Source organism: Adelges cooleyi, unplaced genomic scaffold (assembly GCF_023614345.1).
Source record: "Adelges cooleyi isolate 19-005CV unplaced genomic scaffold, UGA_ACOO_1.1 ACOO_flye_CR_arks_rails_tigmint_CR_PRNA_108, whole genome shotgun sequence".
Taxonomy (NCBI): domain Eukaryota; kingdom Metazoa; phylum Arthropoda; class Insecta; order Hemiptera; family Adelgidae; genus Adelges; species Adelges cooleyi.
Window position 1 is genome coordinate 4468536 of NW_026095761.1, and position 21559 is coordinate 4490094.

General features: G+C 26.8%; 3 protein-coding genes across 17 annotated transcripts in view; 1 reads left to right on the forward strand and 2 right to left on the reverse strand.

The window, feature by feature from the left end:
- Positions 1–4631, reverse strand: part of LOC126845725 (uncharacterized) — a 149900-nt gene extending 145269 nt beyond the window's left edge. Inside the window, exons 1-13 of one of the 7 annotated variants that reach the window (XR_007686815.1) lie at positions 4475–4622; positions 4352–4375; positions 4084–4134; positions 3473–3493; positions 3312–3347; positions 2764–2784; positions 1971–1991; positions 1854–1874; positions 1691–1717; positions 1565–1607; positions 1260–1281; positions 970–1007; positions 832–924 (exon numbers count right to left, since the gene is read on the reverse strand). Coding sequence is in view for 5 of the 7 variants with exons in the window: in XM_050584593.1 (XP_050440550.1) it covers positions 1585–1607; positions 1691–1717; positions 1854–1874; positions 1971–1991; positions 2764–2784; positions 3312–3347; positions 3473–3493; positions 4084–4134; positions 4352–4375; positions 4475–4544 (315 nt within the window). In the remaining 2 variants the exon portion in view is untranslated. The other 6 variants (XR_007686816.1, XM_050584602.1, XM_050584579.1 and 3 more) reach the window with 6 other exon arrangements.
- Positions 1–21559, forward strand: part of LOC126845627 (head-specific guanylate cyclase) — a 167097-nt gene that overhangs the window by 97238 nt on the left and 48300 nt on the right. Inside the window, exons 8-9 of the mRNA XM_050584406.1 lie at positions 16078–16217; positions 19352–19531. Of these exons, the coding sequence (XP_050440363.1) occupies positions 16078–16217; positions 19352–19531 (320 nt within the window). The remainder of the gene's footprint in view (positions 1–16077; positions 16218–19351; positions 19532–21559) is intronic.
- Positions 9550–15391, reverse strand: LOC126845649 (uncharacterized). Of its 9 annotated transcripts, XM_050584442.1 has the most exons (22): positions 15189–15391; positions 14993–15013; positions 14803–14835; positions 14403–14450; positions 14171–14191; positions 14014–14046; positions 13656–13691; positions 13474–13497; positions 13337–13360; positions 13061–13084; positions 12698–12721; positions 12380–12403; positions 12233–12247; positions 11922–11948; positions 11738–11755; positions 11576–11596; positions 11458–11481; positions 11119–11136; positions 10560–10583; positions 10164–10175; positions 9887–9908; positions 9555–9781 (listed from the first exon to the last, which is right to left on the reverse strand). In XM_050584442.1, the coding sequence occupies exons 1-21, from the start codon at positions 15253–15255 to the stop codon at positions 9892–9894; spliced, it is 555 nt and encodes a 184-aa protein (XP_050440399.1). In that variant the 5' UTR covers positions 15256–15391; the 3' UTR covers positions 9555–9781; positions 9887–9891. The 9 variants fall into 9 exon arrangements, with proteins under 9 accessions (XP_050440444.1, XP_050440435.1, XP_050440451.1 ...); XM_050584487.1 differs by lacking the exon at positions 14803–14835 and having other exon boundaries at positions 9550–9781; XM_050584478.1 differs by lacking the exon at positions 11458–11481 and having other exon boundaries at positions 9554–9781.

Here is a 21559-nt window from a genome sequence, read left to right on the forward strand (position 1 = left end):
TTGTTAAGTATTCAAAATAAATGTTTTTTTTTTAAATAACACATCTAACAACTTGCAATGTTTGAGTCATCGACTGAAAAATTAAAACGCATAGTCTACAATGCCATATCTATATATCATCTTGAAAGTCAACTACCATCGTAAATTTCGTATACTGACATGTTTGATGGATAATTTTAATTATTATTAAAAAACAAAAGTGTCAGGAAAATCAAATTTAACTTTTTAATGGGTTTAAATTTTTTCTCAAAGCTAGTATACCATATTGTTAAATGTTTAAATGAACAATAATTAAATATCCCATATTTGTCTAACGGGTATTGAATTGTAGTTTTTACATATTTTATTGCCATCACCTTTTTTAATGATTACGTTGAAAACGGTATGAAAAAGCAAATGGTTACAACAATTTTAAATGTATGTATGTATAGTTTATATACGGCATATTTGCTGGCGTCAGCAACGATAACAACCTCGCATTCAAACACACGTTTTTTTTTATTTGCTTAGATTTGTAGCCAGAAAAAAAATAATTCTTATACCACTGAAAACAAGTTTCTTTAAAATTAAGTCTGGTAATTAGCGATTGTTTAATTATTTTTATATCACACAAAATTTGATTGAAAAAAAACACAGCACAACCGTCAAATATATTTAAAATCATTAATTCGGATGATTAACAGAAATGTATTATATTTTATAAAGTGACACTTTAAATGTTCACACTATTTATTATTTTCACATTATTAATTAATGGAAATTGATAAAATTAAAAACATAATTGAACGGTCATTATAAAATGTGTATACATCAATTATGTTATGTCATTAATTAAATATTATAATCAAAAGGAGTATATATTGTGTAAAATGTAAATACAATTGAATGTTAATTCTATTTGCTTGAAATTTATGCTTACTATTTATTACATAAGAAAAATTAAAAAACTTGAATTTAAACAATTATATCATAATACATTTTATGTAACATAAATAATTCGTATGACACTGAAAAGATAATTATTACTTTTAAATAGCAATATCAATATATTATAAGATATGAGTAAAATATGAATTAAAAACTACAATATGGATTACAACAGAATAAAAATTTTTTTTGGAAACCGAGTGAAGTTAAAATACGATTCAGTATTCTGTAGTGAAAAAAATATTACATTATAACATAAAAAACAAAATGTAAAAATAATAATTTAAACCACAACGAATGTTATTAAAATAAGAACTTTAACTATTACTTACATCTTTTACAATATCGTCGAGCCTAAAAATAAAATATCGTATCAATATGGTGTTAATGCTTTTAGTAACCCTTCCCCCCCTCTTCTTTTTTTTTTACTAACATATACCAAAACATTATATTTTGTCGTTAAAAAATTTGAATTTCCAAACTAATTTCAATGACAAAGCTGAGACATTTTATATAGTTCAACACATCATTGGTATTATAATAAAGATTAATCATTTTTAACCATTAACGATAATGAGACTTCTTCAATGTCTTCTTTATTCGATAATTAATGTGCCATAATATATCACTTACTTACTTTTCAAAATAGTTTAACATTTATTTTAGATGTTTAATGAGTCCTGAAAAAAAATGATATGTTACAATAATAATGAGTTTTTAAACATTTTGTTATATCATGCCTAATATTTAAAAATGAATGTACCTTTATGTTTGCGCAGCTCATATCCATCTAAAAAATAGTAAAGTAATAATATTAACAATATAAATATTGTTGACAAAAAAAATTTGAAAAATAAAAATTTTTCAAAAATTATTTTTTCTGATCCATATCTAAACATATCTATAACTTTTAAGTATGTACTAACCCATATAATTCCCATTGTTTTCTAGAAAAAAATAAAGTTATAATAGACCAAAATAATTTAATATTTAATACAGTAAATATTATTAATTTATCTAACAAATCATACTGTACGACATACCGATAGAATCCTCTTCGGTTACTAGAAAGAAAATAAAGTCATAATAGCGCCAAAGATTATAGTTACATATTATTATAAATGAATCGATAGAAATCACAACAGGGTAGTCTATTAATTGTGAGACACTCTTTTCTTCGAAAATGATTAAAATTTTGTATTTTTCCTTGTGGACAAATAATTTTAGTTCACGTTTTTCTTACAATATTAGATAACATTGAAATTTGTATCTCTTTTGATAAATGTCATAGCTTTATCACCTTTTAAAACTTTGACAATAACGCATATATTTTATTAAACATTTTGAAATAAAAATTTTAATTGATCCATTAACAGTTTTAAATATTTAATTTATATTTATTTAAGTTTAAAATGGGAATTCGGGTGAACAATAAGAGCATATAAAAATACCCATCCAAACTTTCATAACTTTATATTAAAATATACTCAACATTGGTAATTGTCCAATCAAATTGTTTAACAAGTGTGTAAGGATAGAGTGTAGTGTCTTATATCACTCAACCGCATTTCGCTTGCTGTCATAAACTTCAAATTTTCATAAGCAATTATTTTTAAAAAGTTGATAGAGAGCTGTGAAATTTACCAAAAAATACTAAAATTCGAATATTGTCTAATAATATAAACTAAAACGACTGTCCCCCAAAAAAACTACAAAATGGTTATTATTTTCAAAGAAAATGTGTGACTTACGTTATATGGACCACCTTGTATATTAAGAAAAATGTAATTAAACGTAAATTGTTATTTATTTATTTATCTAAACGTGTATACATACGAGCAGTATGGTCTTCGTATTCTGTAATTAAAAAAATGCATGAAGAATAACTTATATTAAATATTGTAAATAGTTCGTAACTATTAGTTACATGTTATAGTAAATAAATTTAAAAGTTAATAGAAATACAAAGAGCGGTTGGTTAACTATGACCCAGCTAATAACTAAACTCATAAAAACAATTAAATTATATATTTTAAACTTTGACAATTTATTATAGATAATTGATTATATTTTTAACAAATTATTCTAAATTTAAAAAGTTAATAAACTATATATATGTTACTATTTTAAAATCTTAATTCCGTAAAGTTTTACCACATAAGACTTATTATGTCATAAGAGATGGGGTTATAATTTAAAAAAATACAAATTTAATTGAACTATTATCTATAAAAGTATAAAAATAATAAATGTTCTAAGTTATTGACCGGGGTTACCAATCACTCTGTATTAAAAAACAAATGTTGCACACAAAGACTTTTATAATTGGTACAAAACGTATATTATAAGTTATTAGTTATTTATGTTTCCAAATGCGTACATACCGGATTGGTTATTTGGAATGGAGGGATAATCATCCTCTTCGTTTTTAAAAAAAAAATTAAGTTATTATAGTCCAAAATAAATTCATATTGTTCATAGTTACAGGCAGTTATAAACTATAAAAAGACAATTTACATAAATTATTAGCTAAACGTACACTTACCGCCAGTTCTATCTTGGCTATCTGAAAAATAAGTAAGTTATAATACTACAAAGAGACCAATACAAAAAAGAATTGTGCAATTTACTCCAAATTAACAATACTAGGTATGCTAATTGATACTATTAGTCAAAATATAAGAGTTTACACAAAATAATCTGGGTATATATGTTGTATTCATAACGTTCAAAATAGAAATGAATAATAAATTCAGTAATTTAAGGGGCCAAATTCTCTATGAATTGTTTTGGGCCAGATATTATGAAAACACTAAAATATTAGCCAGAAACTTGATATGTTTACTAGCCACCTTAGATACATAAAAATGTATCCCGTGGTGTTGCGGACTTGTACTCAAGCTGTTAAAATATACTGTGTAATACCTATGTGAAAACCTTTAATAGAGCCTTGCAAACCATTCTTTTTTAATAGATTAGCAGGAATAATACAATTTTACAAAGAACAGACTTAAATTAATTGTTAATGAATTACTAGCCAAGTAAATGTTTTGCCAATAAATTGATTAAGGCCAATTATTTAGTTACGTTTACAAAAAACGCCAATAAAATAACTTATTCTAAAAATGTAATTCACAAGAATATAATATAACATACCGTTTCCAGATGTGTTCCTTATGTCGTTTTGAAGCCATACTTCTAGACTATCTATTAAAAAAAAAAATTGTATTTATACAAAATTAAGTCAAGAAAATTATACGATATTATAATATTAATATATTTATAAGTAAAAATTTTGATTACAATTAGGGTCGCGTTGTCATCAAAATACATTTTTATGAATAAACCGTTCAATAAATAAATATAGGGAAGTTAATATTACTTAATCGTACAGGTTAAGTTCAAATATATTGAAAACACTCACCAACGGTAGGGGTTCCGTCTACGGCTGAAATACAAAATAAACATTAACTTAATTATAACATTTGTTTTAAAATAATTTACATACAAATTTTTTGTAAACAAATATAATAATAATATATAATACCTGTAATTACAGCGAAAATAACAAACGACAAAACTGTCATTCTGATAAGACTTCTTAATTTGAATGACATCCTTAAAACCGCTGTTTTAATTAAAATTCGTTCAAGTCAAGAAAACACAACCGGCAAATGGCAAAGTAATATAATATTCTGTGTAATTTATACATACTGTAAAATCCCCCATTAAATTATTATTTATATTTTATAACAAACAAAAAACATTGGCATTGTTTGTTTTTAGCCTAACCTTGAGCGGAAGAGTAAACTATCCAAGACTGTTGACTTAAATGCCTGCACTAGATTGTATAGAAGATGTTTTTTTTTTCAAGGTACACTTGCTATAATATGTGTAGCCATTATTTAAATTTGCCCATCTAACACATCACGTTAAAACTATTAACGATCATACCTAAGCAATTAAAGCGGTCGGCACAATAACAAAACATCTTGAGTTTTTATAATTTTTTAAATTTTCCAGAATGATCGAACAAAATTCTTTAGCCCATTTACTTCAATAAGTGGGAATAATAACAATGGGACAATAATGTGTTAATTGTGCGCTATAAATTGCTGTTTGTTGCTCTAAAATTTAGGTAATTGTTCCGTGAAAAAAATTTTTTTGACAAAATTGGATTTGCCATACTATTGCACAGACGTTCTCAATTTTTTTTATCTGTATTATTTACACAAGTTGAAAATTGAACACAGACACGATTCAGTTTGTTTAACGGCACAGAAATATACCATCCGACGATATTTTTTGTAAATATGTTGTTGTATACATAAAACACCAACTTGAAACAATGAAAAATACTATAAAAATGACCTGAAAACCTAAAAAAACACAAAATTATTTATTTATAGACACAGAAACTACTGCAGTTTATAGTCTTACTGTGTAAACCAATTTTTAAAAACACCTAAACGACTAATGATAAAAGTTGTGTTAAATTCATGAAATACATTTTTTTTTGTAATTTCTAACACGATGTGCAATATTCAACTTAATCTTATTTAACAAATAAAACATAATATAGTCCACAATGCCATATACCATAATGTATTATGTACCATCTTGAAAGTCAACTACTATAATAGTAGTAGTATGGCTTTTCCATCGATTAAAGAATATAATATAGTTTTTTTTAATTTTGTACACTAATATGTTTGATGGATATTATTAACGAGTATTGTAAAACAGAAGTGTTAGGCAAATCTTTAAATGTTTAACAAATTTTTTAATTTTTCTGAAAACTAATATTTCACGTTGTTGATGCTTTGAATGAATAATAATAAAATATCTGAAACTTCACTTTTCAATATTATTATTTCTCAAAAATCATATTTTGAGCTATAAATTAGTATATAGATAGGGAAGTATTTGAATATTGAGCATATGAGAATATTGTATAAAGCTAAGAATTTATAAAAAAAATCATGATATTTGTATATTTAATACAATTTTTATCATTAGTTATTTAGATGTTTTCAAAAATTTGTTTTGTACAACAATACTATAAACTGTAGTTTCAGTGTCAAAAAAAAATTATTATTTTGTTTTTTAGGTTTTATAATATTTTTACTTATTTCAAATTGGTGTTTTATGTATATAATAATAACATATCATGTAGAAAAATATCGGATTGTATGTTACTGTGCTATTAAACAAACTAAATCGTTCCTGAGTACAATATTTTAAACTTGTGTAAAAAACACTGGTAACAACAATGGAAGACATAAGTGCAATAATATAGCAAATCCAACTTTTTCAAAAAACATTTTTTCTTAGAACAATTATACATTATCTACAGTTAAGAGCAACAAACAGTTATTTACAGTGGACTATTACTTTAACTTCCCACTAATGGTAGTAAATGGAATAAAAAGGGAAATGGGGAAAATCCACCATAGTAATCAAAAGAGTTGAAATTAATATGTATAAGAATAAGATAATTTTCCATTTTATTTTTGCGATTTTTCCATTAATTTTTACCTAATTTTGTTTTTGTTTTACTTAACGTTACTATGGAGATCCCAATTTGAAATTTACACATTTTGTGTACCATTATCTCAGTTTTCTAAAAAGAATATTAGAAAAATTCTCAATCGGGCAACACGCAAAAAACAATTTTTTAGATTATAAATAACTCCATTTTAAATTTTAATAACTTTCTGTTACTCGAATAATAAATAAACATTTTTAGTGTTTGACCCATAATACTATATTTCTACAGTAACTTAGTAACAAAATGACTGTTGCAATATTGACACCTTAAATAAATATTTATTCGATTTAAAACTTTATACATTATACAATTGTTTCCCTAAAGTAAGCAGTTACTGAAAAACAATCTTAAACTGTAAAATAAATTTGTTTTGATCGAGTTATTCTCATCGGAACTTTTCCATGACAAAACGATTTTATATTTTAAATTAGAGATTGATAAGTGATTTTTGGCTAATACTTTAAGGATAAAAACAAATAGGAATAAAAAAACCAAAGCTAAATTAAACAAATTAAATATAATATGTGTTAATGTATTATGTTGTCATCAATTAAGAATTATAATCAAGAAATTTATCAATAATGTAAAATTTAAAGACATTTTAATGCTAATTTAATTTCTTACAATTTAATACATAATTAAAAGGTTTAACTTGTATTTAATCAATTCATTCGTAATAATTTTTTTGTAAAATAAATAATTTGCATAACACTAAAAAAAATAATCAAAATTACTCTTAACGAACAATATCAGCATGTAAATATGAATAAAAAAGTGTAAAATAAGAAATGTATCATTTTAGAATAAAATAATTTTTTTGAAAATTGATTGAAAATAAATTACGGATCAGCAATCTATAGTCAAAACATATGAAATTAAACGCAAAAAAATACTATATAAATAAGAATTACTTATTCTATTTACTTACACGTTTTACAATATGTGGCAGCCTAAAAATAATTTTTTAACCGACACTAAAAAATATTTTCAATAGAAAAATGTGAATTTCCAACTATTATAAAACTCATTTGTTGTACATAGGTAATTCCATAGAAAATTTTGTTTTATTATTATTAATCATTTTTAAACTATAACTATAGTGGGACTTTTAGTATTTTTTAAAAATTAAATTATTTTACTTGGTAAAAGTAGAATACATATTCCACTTAAATAATTTTAGTATACTCACTTCGATAGGCTGATATTAAAACAAACGTTTTTAATCATTGATGATGGTCATAAAACAAATAAGTTAAATGTATATTTTATTTTTAGCTTTGATGTGTAGCTGAGAAGGTTTGTTTACATAGATGTGTTTAAGTTTGTTTATTGTACATCCACGATATCATTTAAATTCCCGAACCGGTTTCTTTATGTGGCAACATTATAGATTAGAAAGAGTACCCGAAATATACTTATTTATTGGCCAAATAATTGAAAAGTTTACCTCTTTCATTTCAAATTTGAGAAAAACATCCAACATGTTTACATATTTTACAACTGGAGTAAAACGCCTTCTGCATAGCTATGTTTAAACGAAAAAAATATTTAAAATCGCTGTCAAGGATGCTGCGATAGTCATAAAAAAAGTGATTAACAAAGAGAATTCTAATTACTGGAATAATAATTGCGCGTAAAAAAAAGCTTAAGCTTTTGATTAAGATTTTGCATAATATGTCAAACGCAATAAATATTTATTAATGTTGTTTAATCATGAACGGATTTTAATTTTTAAAAAATCCCACCCCACATAATTAACTCGGTTTAAAAATAATTGTTCTACTTATTACATTGATTAACTCTTAGTAGTTATTTAATAGTCCCAAGCGATTGGAAAACCGCAATCAGCTGCCCGATATCAGTGTTGGGCGTAATCGATTACTTTATGATTAAATTACATGATCGATTACAACAATGTAATCATCATTAAATTAATCATTAATCAGATTACAATTTGCCCCATACTGCCCGATGCATTATAAAAAAGAAGACCCCATGAATACAGTAACTATAGAGGGATTTCACTCTAAGGCATAATTGGTTACTACCAAAGCGGCATTGTGAGAAGGAAATCGACCACATACTCTATTTTTTTATTATCAGACAACTTATAGAGAAGTACTACGAATTTGGCAGAGAAGTGCACCAGTGCTTTGAGGACTTTAAACCGGCAAGGAAAGACAAAATATTTAGTTATATGAAGGGAAATGTGTGATGAAACTGATCTTCAAGTTGATAGTTGTGACTTCTAAGTTCCAGAAAGTAACAGACTTCATGTACTTAGGAACTAATATAAACAACAAAAACCATAGTGTTTCACACCGAAATCAAATTTAGAATTGGGTCAGGAAACAAGGGATATTACGCATTGGGAAAACTGTTTAAATCAAAACTCCTATCCAGAAGATCAAAAGAATACCTATATACCAGCTTTCTACGCCCGGTATTGACCTATAGGTGTGAAACCTGGTCAGTCACTAAAAGAGATGAGGAAAAGATGAACATTTTTGAAAGAAGAACTGTACTACGCTAATATATGACCCCATAATATTAAGAGTGGAGAACATGGAAAACGAACAAACTAAGAAATTTACCAACTATTCCAAAAACCCATTATCAGTGCGTATTAAAAAGTAAAATATTAGAATGTGCTGGTCATATTTGGAGGTATATTTGCTAAAGGTATAGCGAACAACAGTTTGTTGGTGGGAGACTGGGTGTAATTTGAATTTGATGCTATTACTGTAAACTAAATTAAAATCCCTTATATATTTTTAAACTATAGCAAGTGAAAGCTAGAAATTGACAAATCGTAAAAAATGTATCGTGACCTCAGAGTAATAATAATAGTTACACAGAAAAACACACACACTAAAAAATCCCACATCATACTATTAAGGTTAATTAGGCTAACTATAGAATACAATTTATTTCACTGAGTTATTCTCACTGGAACTTGACATCAATATTTGGTCATTTTACTTTAATATGGATAAAATAATCAAAGCATAGTTGTATGAATATAGTATATTATTGCAATTAATATAATATAATTTAATCGCACGATATTTACTATACAAGAAAATGCGAAATCTTGATTTTGACCTATTGGTATTATTCATAATACACTTTTTATTGCATCAATAAATTGTGTAACACTAAAAAGATAATTATAACTCTTAACAGACAATATTAATATGTAATGTATGAATATAATAGTGATAATATTACAAAATATACTATTTTAGGATAAACTTATTATTTTTTTAATTGAGTGAATCAATCTGTTCACAAATCAGCATTCTGTAGTAAAAAAAAAAATGAAATTATAAACAAAAACCAAATTTATATAGAAACAATTTAAACCCCACGAGTGTTATTTAAACAAGAACTTTTACTATTACTTACATCTTTTACAACATTTCAGAGCCTAAAAATAAAATATCTTATCAATATGGTATCAATGCTTTTCACTATCAATGATGACAATGCTCAGACGTTGAATGTTGACAAAAAAAAATGTTATTTCAATATTATGATTAAATATTTTTATCGAACATTCTATATAGCTCAATATTGTATTCAAGCGTTAACTTTGATGACACTTTTAATATTTTTTAAAAAAATGAATTCTTTTGACAAAAGTAAAATAAATATTAAACACATTAGTTTTTAGTATACTCACATATTGGACAAACTGAAATTAAAGCAAACCTTTATTTTATTAAATGATGACTATCATAAAACGAATCAATTTTTTAATATAATAAATAAATTTTAGCTTCGATGCGTATCTAAGAAGATACTGTTTTTTTAATGAGATTTTTTTTTTGTGTCTAGACCTAAAATTACGTCGCGCTTAAACGAGTCTAAAAGTTAACAGATTTCTAAAAAAAATCGTTATACTGTTAAATAATCATATTGTCTTGCAATGAAGTAATCGATCCTTATTTCGATTAAAATATTTATAAGCCAGCAATAACTAATATTATCATTATTATTATTTTTTATTATCCTTTATTGGGAAATATGATGGCTTGAAATAACTGTTTATGTTTATTAAGTTTCGTTTATTTCTTACCTTGTGTCAATTTATTAACTGGAACTAAAATTAAAAAAAAAACTATATTAGCTAAGTATTATTAGTGTTATTATTAAATAATAAAAATTGAACATTACAAAATACTAAGTTATCTAAAATCAATGTAGTGAAACCCATCAAGAACATAAATATTCATATGAATATTTTGTTCTAAAAATTTGAGCGTAATGGAATCGTTGGCCGAAAATGATGTAGGCTAATAGTTCATATAAAATAATTTAAAAAATAATAAGTTATAAATTATACACCAAATTTAATACTAATTAATTAATTTTTTATAAATTTTGTCAAATATTTTTCTTTATTTGTCCAGTATTATAGTTGATCCAATAATTTTTTAATAATGATATTTTACCATAAGCGGATTGGAATTGAAAAAAAATCTCTTCCTATATAATTAACTCAATTTGATAATAATTGTTCTACATTTTAAATAGAAAGTATGACTTAAAATTTTAATAGTTAATCAATTACCGCTTATCTACATATTTATAATATTATTAAATAAAATGAGAGAATTTAAAATAATTTTTATTACCCAAACAACGACCGCATACTGAAAACAAAAAGTTAGACAATAACAATTATGTGCGTTTAGGTATAGTTTATTTTTTTAGGTCTGATTTACTCAAAGCTTACCTAATCGAAATATCCGAAAATCAGTAAAAAAAAAAAGTAATATATTATACTTTAATTAATAGAAAACTTAAGTTCGTGAGAATTAAACCAACTGAAAATAAATCTGGAATGATTTTAGTATCTGTTGCATCAAGAACGGGTCTGTAGTTTTAGCAGAAACTACTAAGAGATTAAGTAAACATAACACATATGTATTTTGTAAAATGTGTAATTGTTTAGAATATAAAAATTAACATACTTTTTCCCTTCTTCTTGTCAAGCTCTTGAAAAAAAAACATTTATGATAATTATATACCATAAGAAATGCAAAATTCACAAAAACTATTATTTACTTATCTACTTAAACGTATACATACCGCTAGTTTGTACTTGAATTGCTATAAAATAGTAAATTTATAAAAAAAAATCAATGAATTCAATTTTTGACCAAGTAACGTGTACTTATATTAAGTTGTAAATAAATGCAAAATTCACAAAAATTACTAATTGCTTATCTACTTGAACTTAGGTATACATACCAGAAGAAGATGGTTGTGCTGCAATAAAATGATAAAATTACTCCACTTAGTTCAAAATAATTTAGTACTGCATATAACTACATGAAATTATAAATGAATTAAAAAAATTATAGAAATAAATATATATTTAAAAAAAAAATAATGTTATGTAAATGATTATTTATATTTTGTAAATGTTACATACCGACGTCGACTTGTTCCTGTTCGGTTTCTGAAAATAAATGAAGTTAAAATAAGCCAATAGGACCAAAATAAAAAATAAATCATGTATAAACTAAGCCAAATAAACAAGTTTAAGTACTTACAATTGGCACGATAATAAAATATATTATTAGTCAAAATATAAGAGCTTTTATGTATAATCAACGCCTAAACCTGTAGCTCTTTAATTAGATATATACTTTTAAAATATAATATACTGAGTGATTCATTTAGGACAAGGAACTTAAAATGTCTAATTTTTTTTCTTACTTATTTACATAAACGCATTAATACCAATATGTTCTCCTTCTATAATTATTCAAAGGGACGAATACATTTTTTTTTTTATAATATTAAAATAAATGATCAAGTTTAGGTACATGCTAAGTATAATAGTGAAAACTATTACTCAAAATATAAGAATTAATAAAAAATAATCACCGTCTAAACTTGCAGCTTCCTCTTCTAAAAAAATATATTTTTTATAATCAATGAATTAAATTATGGACACTGTAACGTATAATTGTATATTGTAAAAAATGAAAAATTCCAAAAAAAACGCAATTGGACCAGCTATTCTTTAACGATGTACATACTATCAAATTTAACATTGTATAGGTGATTTCACCTTATCATTATATTTAACATTTTTTGAGCTTTCTAGTGCTATTATTGTATAAAAACTGATATATTCTGTACGTATGTCTTAATTATAGGTACATATTTATTATTTATTAATTTATCCAAACGTGTACATACCTGTAGAATTAGGCGTTGCGTAATCTAGAAAAAATATATTAAAATACAAGATTACAAGAAGCCAAGAATAATTTAAAGATATTATGTATTAATTTGAAAAAACTATGGAAATAAATATATTATTAAAAAACGAAAATTGTATGTTAATATAATAATTTAAATAAAATGTCACGTATATTTTGTGCAAATTATGTATGAATTATTTTTTATGTATGTTTTCATACGTGTACACTGGACATACATTTCGTTTTACAGAAAATAATGTAAATAATTTCAGGTTATTATAGTCCAAAATAATTAATTAAATTGGTATGATTATAGAGACTTTTATTCAAAACATAAAAGTTGGTACAAAATAATCACCGTCTGAACTTGTAGATTCTCCATCTAAAAAATAATACATTTGTTATAATAAATGCATTAAATATTGTACTCAGTAAAGTATAATTGTATATTATAAAAAAATACAAAATTCCCCCAAAAAACGTAATTGGATCAGCTGTTCTTTAACGAAGTACATACTATTAAATTATAAAAAGGATTTCACCTTAAAATTATCTTTAAACATTTTTAAGTATCTTAATACTGTTAATATATATAAACTGTTGTATTTATTAATTTATCCAAACGTGTACATACCTGTAGAATCAGGAGTTGCGTAATCTATTTAATTTAAAACTGTAAGTTAATATTATAAATAAAATAAAATTTGAATCATATTTTGTTCATATAACATATCAGTTATTTTTTATTTGTGTTTTCAAACTTGTTAATACCTGTTATTACACTTTCTTCGTATTCTAGAAAATAATAAAACAAAATATATAAGGTATGGTGTTATAATTTAATTTAAAAAACGATAGTAATAAATATATCGTTACAGAATACAATTTAAAGAATATTGTGTGCATATTCAATATCAATTATTACTTATTTATGTTTTCTAACGTGTACATACCGTTTTGGAGAGCCTCGTATAAGGCAGCTGGATCACCTTCGTTTTTTAGAAAATAATTAAAAACATTTAAGGTTATTTTTGTTCAAAATAATTAATTGGTAATAAAAATAAGTATGGCCACAGGAACTTCTAGTCAAAATTGAAGAGTTTATACAAATACATTTCAGTCTAAACCGGCTCTTCTTTAATTAGGTATACTATTTTATCGTATACCTTAGACAGGGTGATTCATTAAGTATAAGGCACTAATTATTTCTTAAATAAATAAAAGTTGTACTTTAATAAAATAATGTAAATATAATTTGACGTATATTTTGAATGAATTATTTTTTATTTATGTTTTCAAACGTGTACATACTCTTTCGGAGACATCTTTCTACGGCACCACTTTCTAGAAAATTAAAAATAATATAAGATTATTATAGTCCAAAATATTTAATTAAATAGGTCTGATTGTAGAATCTACTAGTCAAAATATAAGTATGTTAACATTACATATATGTTATAATACATACCGGCAGCTTCTCTTTCGAGCTCTGAAAATAATTAAACTATAGTAATCCAAAGGGACAATCAATACAATCAATAAACGTGCGATTAAATAAAATAAATAAAAGTGATATCGAAAAACTACAGTACAGGCTTAGAATATTAGTTTAGAGTTTAGACAAAATTATTTTATAAAAACAAATGTATCAATTTTAAATAATTTATAAATTGTTTATTTATCGAAACGTGGTAACATACGCTCTAGGTGGTTTTCTGGGTAGATTTCCGATGACTCATTTCCACTTTCTAGAAAATGTTTAGGAGTCAATTATTGTATAAGTGTAATTGGGATAACAACAATTATGTCAGTCCGGTGCAATAGTGCACATAGTAACGAAAAAGAAGTATTTCAATGCACCTATTCCCCCCAAGCCTAAAGATTTTTACTTCATAAATTGCCAAAATATAACTTATTATCAATCAACCGTAGTTTTCGGATTAACTACGTGTATAAAACGGACAACCAATTAAAAAATATAAATTTGTTTTAGTATAATATGTTATTTTTTTTTTGTATAATACAATTATAAGCATTACAAGCATCTATAAATTATTATTAAAAAAAAAAAAATCCAAAGAGGATAATAATTGTATATACCATTTGACCCTTTATCTTCATCCTCACTACTTCCTGCATACAAATAATAATTGTATTTTATAAAATTTGGTAAAAGATAGATATAAAATAGGTATAAAGTTAATTAGTACGAATAAACTGTCCTATACATTTTAATAGGCAATTGATTACTAACTAGTACAAATTAAATCAAATGTATTAATACACTCACCTTCGGGTCTTGCGTTTATGACTGAAATACAGAAAAAATATAAACTTAATTTTATTACAACAATCATCATAATAATAATATAATAAATATACAGTAGACTGAACGATATGAATATTTGAAGTATGCTTTTAATTGCAATAGTAATTTGAAATAATTTACAATAGTGTATATTTTGTAAAAATATAAAATATATTACCAGTAAATATTGCCAAAATAAAAAATGAAAATACCGTCGTTCTGGTTAAGATATTTTTTAATGCCATCCTTACAAACGGCTGTATAGGAAAAAAAATACAATTTATACAAATGGCTCAATGTTACAAGTTATTTTACGATTAAGTATCTATGACTTGTGGATGCTAAAATAATACCATAAATGAGTTAATACAACATGCGTACTGTATGATTGACTAATATTGTATTTATATTTAAAACAAACAAAAAATCGCATTATTTGTTTTTATAGCAGACCTAATGCCGAAAACAAGTCATATATATTTTTGTAGCCAAAACTGTTGACTTAATTGAGTATACTAAATTTACATTAGGTATATTTTTTTTGAAGATAAACATGCGGCGATATTTAAAAAATGCTTCTCCCAAACATCATGTAAATCTGAAATATCAAGGTTATTTAATTGAAAATATTTGGCTTAAATTACTTAAATATAATATTTTTATAAATTATTACTATGAATACTTTCTAATTTTAATAATTAAGCCTTAATGTATCTAAAAAATGATAATAGAGCAAAACAGGTTAAAATTTTAAAAATTTTAGAAAAATGAGTGCTTTTTGGTTGCATATTTTAAAAGTACAAGTATTTATAACATGAAAGTGAATTTACAGGATGATCAACTTATCGTGTACCACAAACAATATTCTATAACAATTATTATTATTATCATCAGAAAAACGGTCTTCGCTATGAAAAATCCAAACCAGAAATAAAAAATGTTGTAAGTCGAAATTTACACCAAAAACAATCATCCCGTATTGTTGTGTACTGTACTCGATTTGCTATGTATGAAAAAAATATGTAAAGGTATTTATCAATAATATATTTTTTTGTTATTTTTTGCAGGTCGTTCGGTGCACACATACTTTAAAATTAAAAGACCAAAAAACGTGCGGCTGACTTTTGAAGGAATAGTAAACAGAGCCAATTCTCCGTTTGTGTTAACGTTGTGTTTACCAGAACCGTTGAAAAATCACTTGGCCGAGGTACCTAAATATATTATACTTAGTATATTATATTATTTCTATATTCTAACAACCACTCTGTATAGTTTTTTTTTAATTTCCCCTCCGTAAATCCGTGTTAAGCTAAAAAAAAAAGACCGGGGCACAGTGGTGACAAAGCATGTCAGAGAGGGGGAGTTCACAGACCTACAGAAATTATTACAACTTAAAGTGATAAAATCACTTTTAAATAAACCCTTTGATGCGTATCTGTAGATATACAAGCAAAGTGAAAAATTTCAATGAAATTGTACTTTAAGTATTAACGTGGATATACCATTAGGGTCGGTCGTCGGTTTATAATAATGTATTGCCATAGTTACTCTTATACCGTGTTTAACAGTATATTGAAAATATTTTTTACTGTTTCCAGTCAGCAAGTTAGAACCTAGAAATTGATTATGGTCAAAGTGTAATTTTTCATTTTTGTTTTCTTAATAAAAAAAAAAAAGCTTGACTAGAGGTTTTGAGAAAATTATATTATACTATACTATAGCCCCACACTGAACTACCATAAGTCTATTTTTTATGTCTCAAGCAATAAAAATTTGCTGAAAAAAAACCTAGGTATTTCTCACTCCACGGAAAAACATTTAATCATAGATATGTTACCTTAAGTTACTTACATGGTATATCTTATCTCTTATCACTTATATTTCGTCTCTCATCTCTTGTCACTTATTTCTTATCTCTAATAATTGTATTTTATATTTATACATCATATTTACTATAGGTATATATATATATGTACGATTAAAAACTCAAATTTCGCCGTTAGGAGGTTTTACGATACCTCAGTGGTGAATTGGGCCAAACTGTTTTTATTAATATTGTAATCAACATGATGCTAATAACTATTCATTCTTGGCCAATAAATTATTATCTTATCTTATCTAGTGTTTGGCCTAATAAAGTACCTTTCGTGTACGCTTTCTGAACTGTAGAGTTACCTCGTGAAGAAATCGGTTCTGGGATTTAGAAGAAACCGTCTATCTAGAAGCTAACATAAAAAATAAAATTACATCATTACAAAAACAATACCTACTCAGCTAAGCATTGACAGTGGGAAATCGTTCAATATACGCAGTGACACGAGTAAAGCCAGACGATGTTAGCGAAAAAGAGGAATCAACAGGATTATTTCCTATTGCTTCGACGAACCACTTAATGAAAACCCGATGGCTGACAATCTGCAAAATCCTCTAAACCGTCATTGCAATATTATTTGTCTGCAATACCGAATACGGCTGCTCTGCTGTAGGCTGACGGCAAACCCTCTAAGTTGTGACCCACATTTTAAAGTCTTTATTTTTTCTATTTTTACTAAAAAGTACTATTATTTATTTTCCGTCGGAATTTCACAATATCTTTCAAACGATAAAATAATTTTTGTTTAAATCAACAACCCAAAATGAACGTTAAGTTTATTATAATATATCTATATAATATTAATAGATAAATACGGTCTTCGGGGAAAAATTTAATCGTGCTTCAGGCACAAAAAAACCCTTCAAAGCTATTGCATCGAAGCTATAAGCCTGGACTTTATTATAAGAAACTTTAAGAGTGGTTAAATTATATCTTTTTGTGTTTACTCATTTAAAATTTTATATGCGATACTTATATAGAATTTACTGTTGTATACTGTAATTCAAGTTCGTAATCCCATTATATTTATCGAAATGCACACTTATACTTTTTGTATTTTTTCATAATAAAAAAAAAAATGCTGACATTTTTGTATTTTTTTTTCAATGTTATATAAATTAATTTTAGATTGACCTTTAATACATTTTCTAGTTCTTAGTCCGAAAAATACAAAACACCAGCAAATTTTTAACACCCTATTAAAGGGACTGTTAAATCTTGATAGATAAAATATGGGTTTGAGGTGACTTTTAGATAGTTAAAGCTTCACTAAGTTGTAGCATGTTAAATTTAAAGGTTGAAAAAATGTCACAGGAACTTCAAACCCCCCCCCCCCCCAAAAAAAAATACAACATTTTTAAACCAATACAAATTAGATATGTGTGACCAAGTGAAACCAAGAATTAAATAAAATGTAAGTTTTAGCGGTTTCTATAATGTTTGGAGTCAGACGTCTAACATATTATGTCCAAGGACTTGCTGTTGTTCTAACTTCTACTCAATTACTGACCTTCTTCCTCGAGTGCATTTTCGATTAGCTATCCCTTGACGCCCACAAGCTAGCTAATTAGTCAAGGACAGGGGAAGAATTAATGCAAAAGGAAAAAGCCATTATGTTCAAGATATATTAACAACGTAAAGCCCCACGATAAAACAGTTCTCAGGGGTGCCTTGTTGGTGGTTATTTTGAAACCATCTCACAACAACATTGTTACCGTATTTCTTCTTATTCCCTCGATGATAGCCGGAATTGTACATTTTGAAATGGACAATTTCGTTTCGTGTCGTTTAATTAATTCAATCGAATCCAAGACAAACAAAACCAATGTATAGATGTAAACTAACTAATTAAGACCACAAATAATTAGCCAAGGGATCACGATTCCAACCCTTGACAGCTATTTAACAAATATCCTTTCGTGTAAAAAAAAAAGTAATCGACCAACTCACACACACCAAAAGCTCATTATCGTCTGCCTCTAGTAAAGGACAGTGGTAATGTCCCCGTAAAACAGTCATGTATTGAATTAATCATCGGTTCTCTTCCGACATCCGCTACGGAAACTTAACGTATACATTTCCATACAATTTTCCAATCATGTTTGGTATTGTAATCATAACCAAAAGGGTTTTTGGATCGTTATGATAAATGAAAAAAACAATATTATTATGGTTACTATATTTGGCTTGTCTGAAAATAAAATATCAGATAGGCATAAATCATTCCTCGAAGTTGGTGAAAAAAGTTTTACACCGAACAAAACCTAGTAGGATTTGTGTGGAATATAATACAAGTGGTGTCCGGGCGCCTCTTCTTATATCTACCGTTGTTAGATTTAATTTATTACACCTAGCCAACATATTGTAACGGCCATTTGAGCACAAATCTCAAAGTAATCCAAATAAACACTCAAAAACCTTTATGAAATTTTACATATTTAACATATCCGTTTAACGTGTCCTCTTAGGGCCTGGAGTTCAAGGGTCAGATGGTGTTGTGCAACGAGTCCGGGTCGTTGCTGTTCGTCGGCTCGCCATTGCTGGACGGTCTGGACAGTTTAACCAGCCGCAGTCTGTTCATATCGGATATACCGTTACACGATGCCACCAGGGACGTCATATTGGTAGGCGAGCAAGCCAGAGCCCAAGTAAGTTCAAGTTTGTTGAAAATCTTAGTTTTACTGGCCAACTTGCACCGACGACATGAGATGCGACGAAGCGATAAAGCGGCTCCAACGCGAACAATATTGTCGATGGTCTAGATTAGATATTGAAGGGTTGTGCGATGCAAATCCAACACATTTCGATTTCCCCTTAACTTGGCAAGGTCAATTTTAAATATCAAAAATAATTTTGAAAACCTAGTTATTTTCTCCGCTCCGCGGAAAAACGTTGAATCATGGATATGTTATATCTTATCACATATATTTTATTATTTATCTCTTACATCTGATATCTTATCACTTATATTTTGTCTCGGATCTCTAATCTCTAACTAAAAGTGAAAGTGTAACGCGAAATTTCTTGTATCCAGCCCAACAATATATACCATGTTAATAATAGTATTTTTCTGGTTGGCCATGGAAAGTTATTTTAATATAAAATATATAACGTATCTTAAGAGATACAATGCCAAGTCGAGGGTTAAACGTATTACACAGTTCGTATTGACTAAATATTGTTGTGCGCGTAGTGGCCGCTTAAGCCAACAGTAAAATTCCGTATTTGGTCTGGGGCTATATAAATGTAATGATACAAAAAAAAAATAGCACCGTCGAAGTACCGTCGTTGCAGTAGGAATATGACATGGTTTTGTATAGAATTGTATTGCTGTATGTCAAGGAGCCAATTTCGTTTCGATTCACTGTGGTAACGGTGCATATATTATACTATATAGGTACACTCGTCTATGAATGTAGTGCCGCTATTTCCCTCTCCTCAGATCATTTCCTCTCTTTTATATTCCGATCGTACATGTTTCACCTATTGTACAATATTATACGTAGGCTTATATAAATGTATAAACCCATATATATATATATATATATATATATATATATATATATAAATTGTGCGGTTCTTGTATATTCGAACGCGGCCATCGAAAAAAGAAAAAAAGATAACACACAGACGGCAGCAGCCTATGTTTACAACTTTTTTTCCTCGCTCTTAGATAGATAAAAAAAAATAATAATAACTTGAGTTCGTTCACTGCCGTTGGGCGCACAACGACGAAAGAGTAGTAACAATAAACAATACAAATCTATGAGTAGTCTATAAATATAGACTACTTCCATGTAGAGCTTAAGGATGTGATATTATTGGTACTGAACTTCAACGTATATTTTAATTACAAAGTTCTATTTGTAAAAAAAGCTATATAACCCTTTGATGATGTTAGTAATAGTATTCGTCCTATCTAAAAAAAAAATGTGTTCTGCACAACTTCTATGTTGCAGTTAGAAAAAACGAATTGAAATGGCATTATTACAACCTGATCAAAAATTATCTCCTCGAGCAAAAATTTGCTTATTTACAATAATTTTATAAATCGGGAATATATCACGACACGTTATTAATAAATTATTGTAATTTTTAATTTTGTTTTCGGTCAACGAAAAAATAACGTACATATATATATATATATATTGTACAATCCCAACTATTAGTATTCGACCTATTGGATTAAGACGTTTAAAGTTTTAACGACCAGTTATGGAGAGTAGCCAACGATTGTCATTAGACGGTCGCGCGCTTTAATTTTGGAAGTTTTGCACAACTCCGGTTCGAAATGGGCCCAATATTTTGCTCGGTGCCCTAATAATTATACATATATATTTGTTTTAAATTTTGATTTGACATAAACAATCTATAGATAAAAATCTGTACAATTAGCTTTTACGATAAGAGTAAGAATGCCATGCAGGCTTGGCAAAAAGTCACCCATTAGCAACACTTAATATTTTGATTTTTAGTTATTTTTTCTTTTTATTTATATAGATGTATTTATTGTGTTTATATTTGCGGTAAAGCGAGAGCTTAGATATCCGTTTACACGTGTGCAGCCGATTGACAAGATATCGAAGACACACACTATAGACCTATGCAGACCTAGGTCAACCTAACGGCCCGAACGATTCAACGGGAGGGGGCAAGGGTACAGAACGATTTGTCTT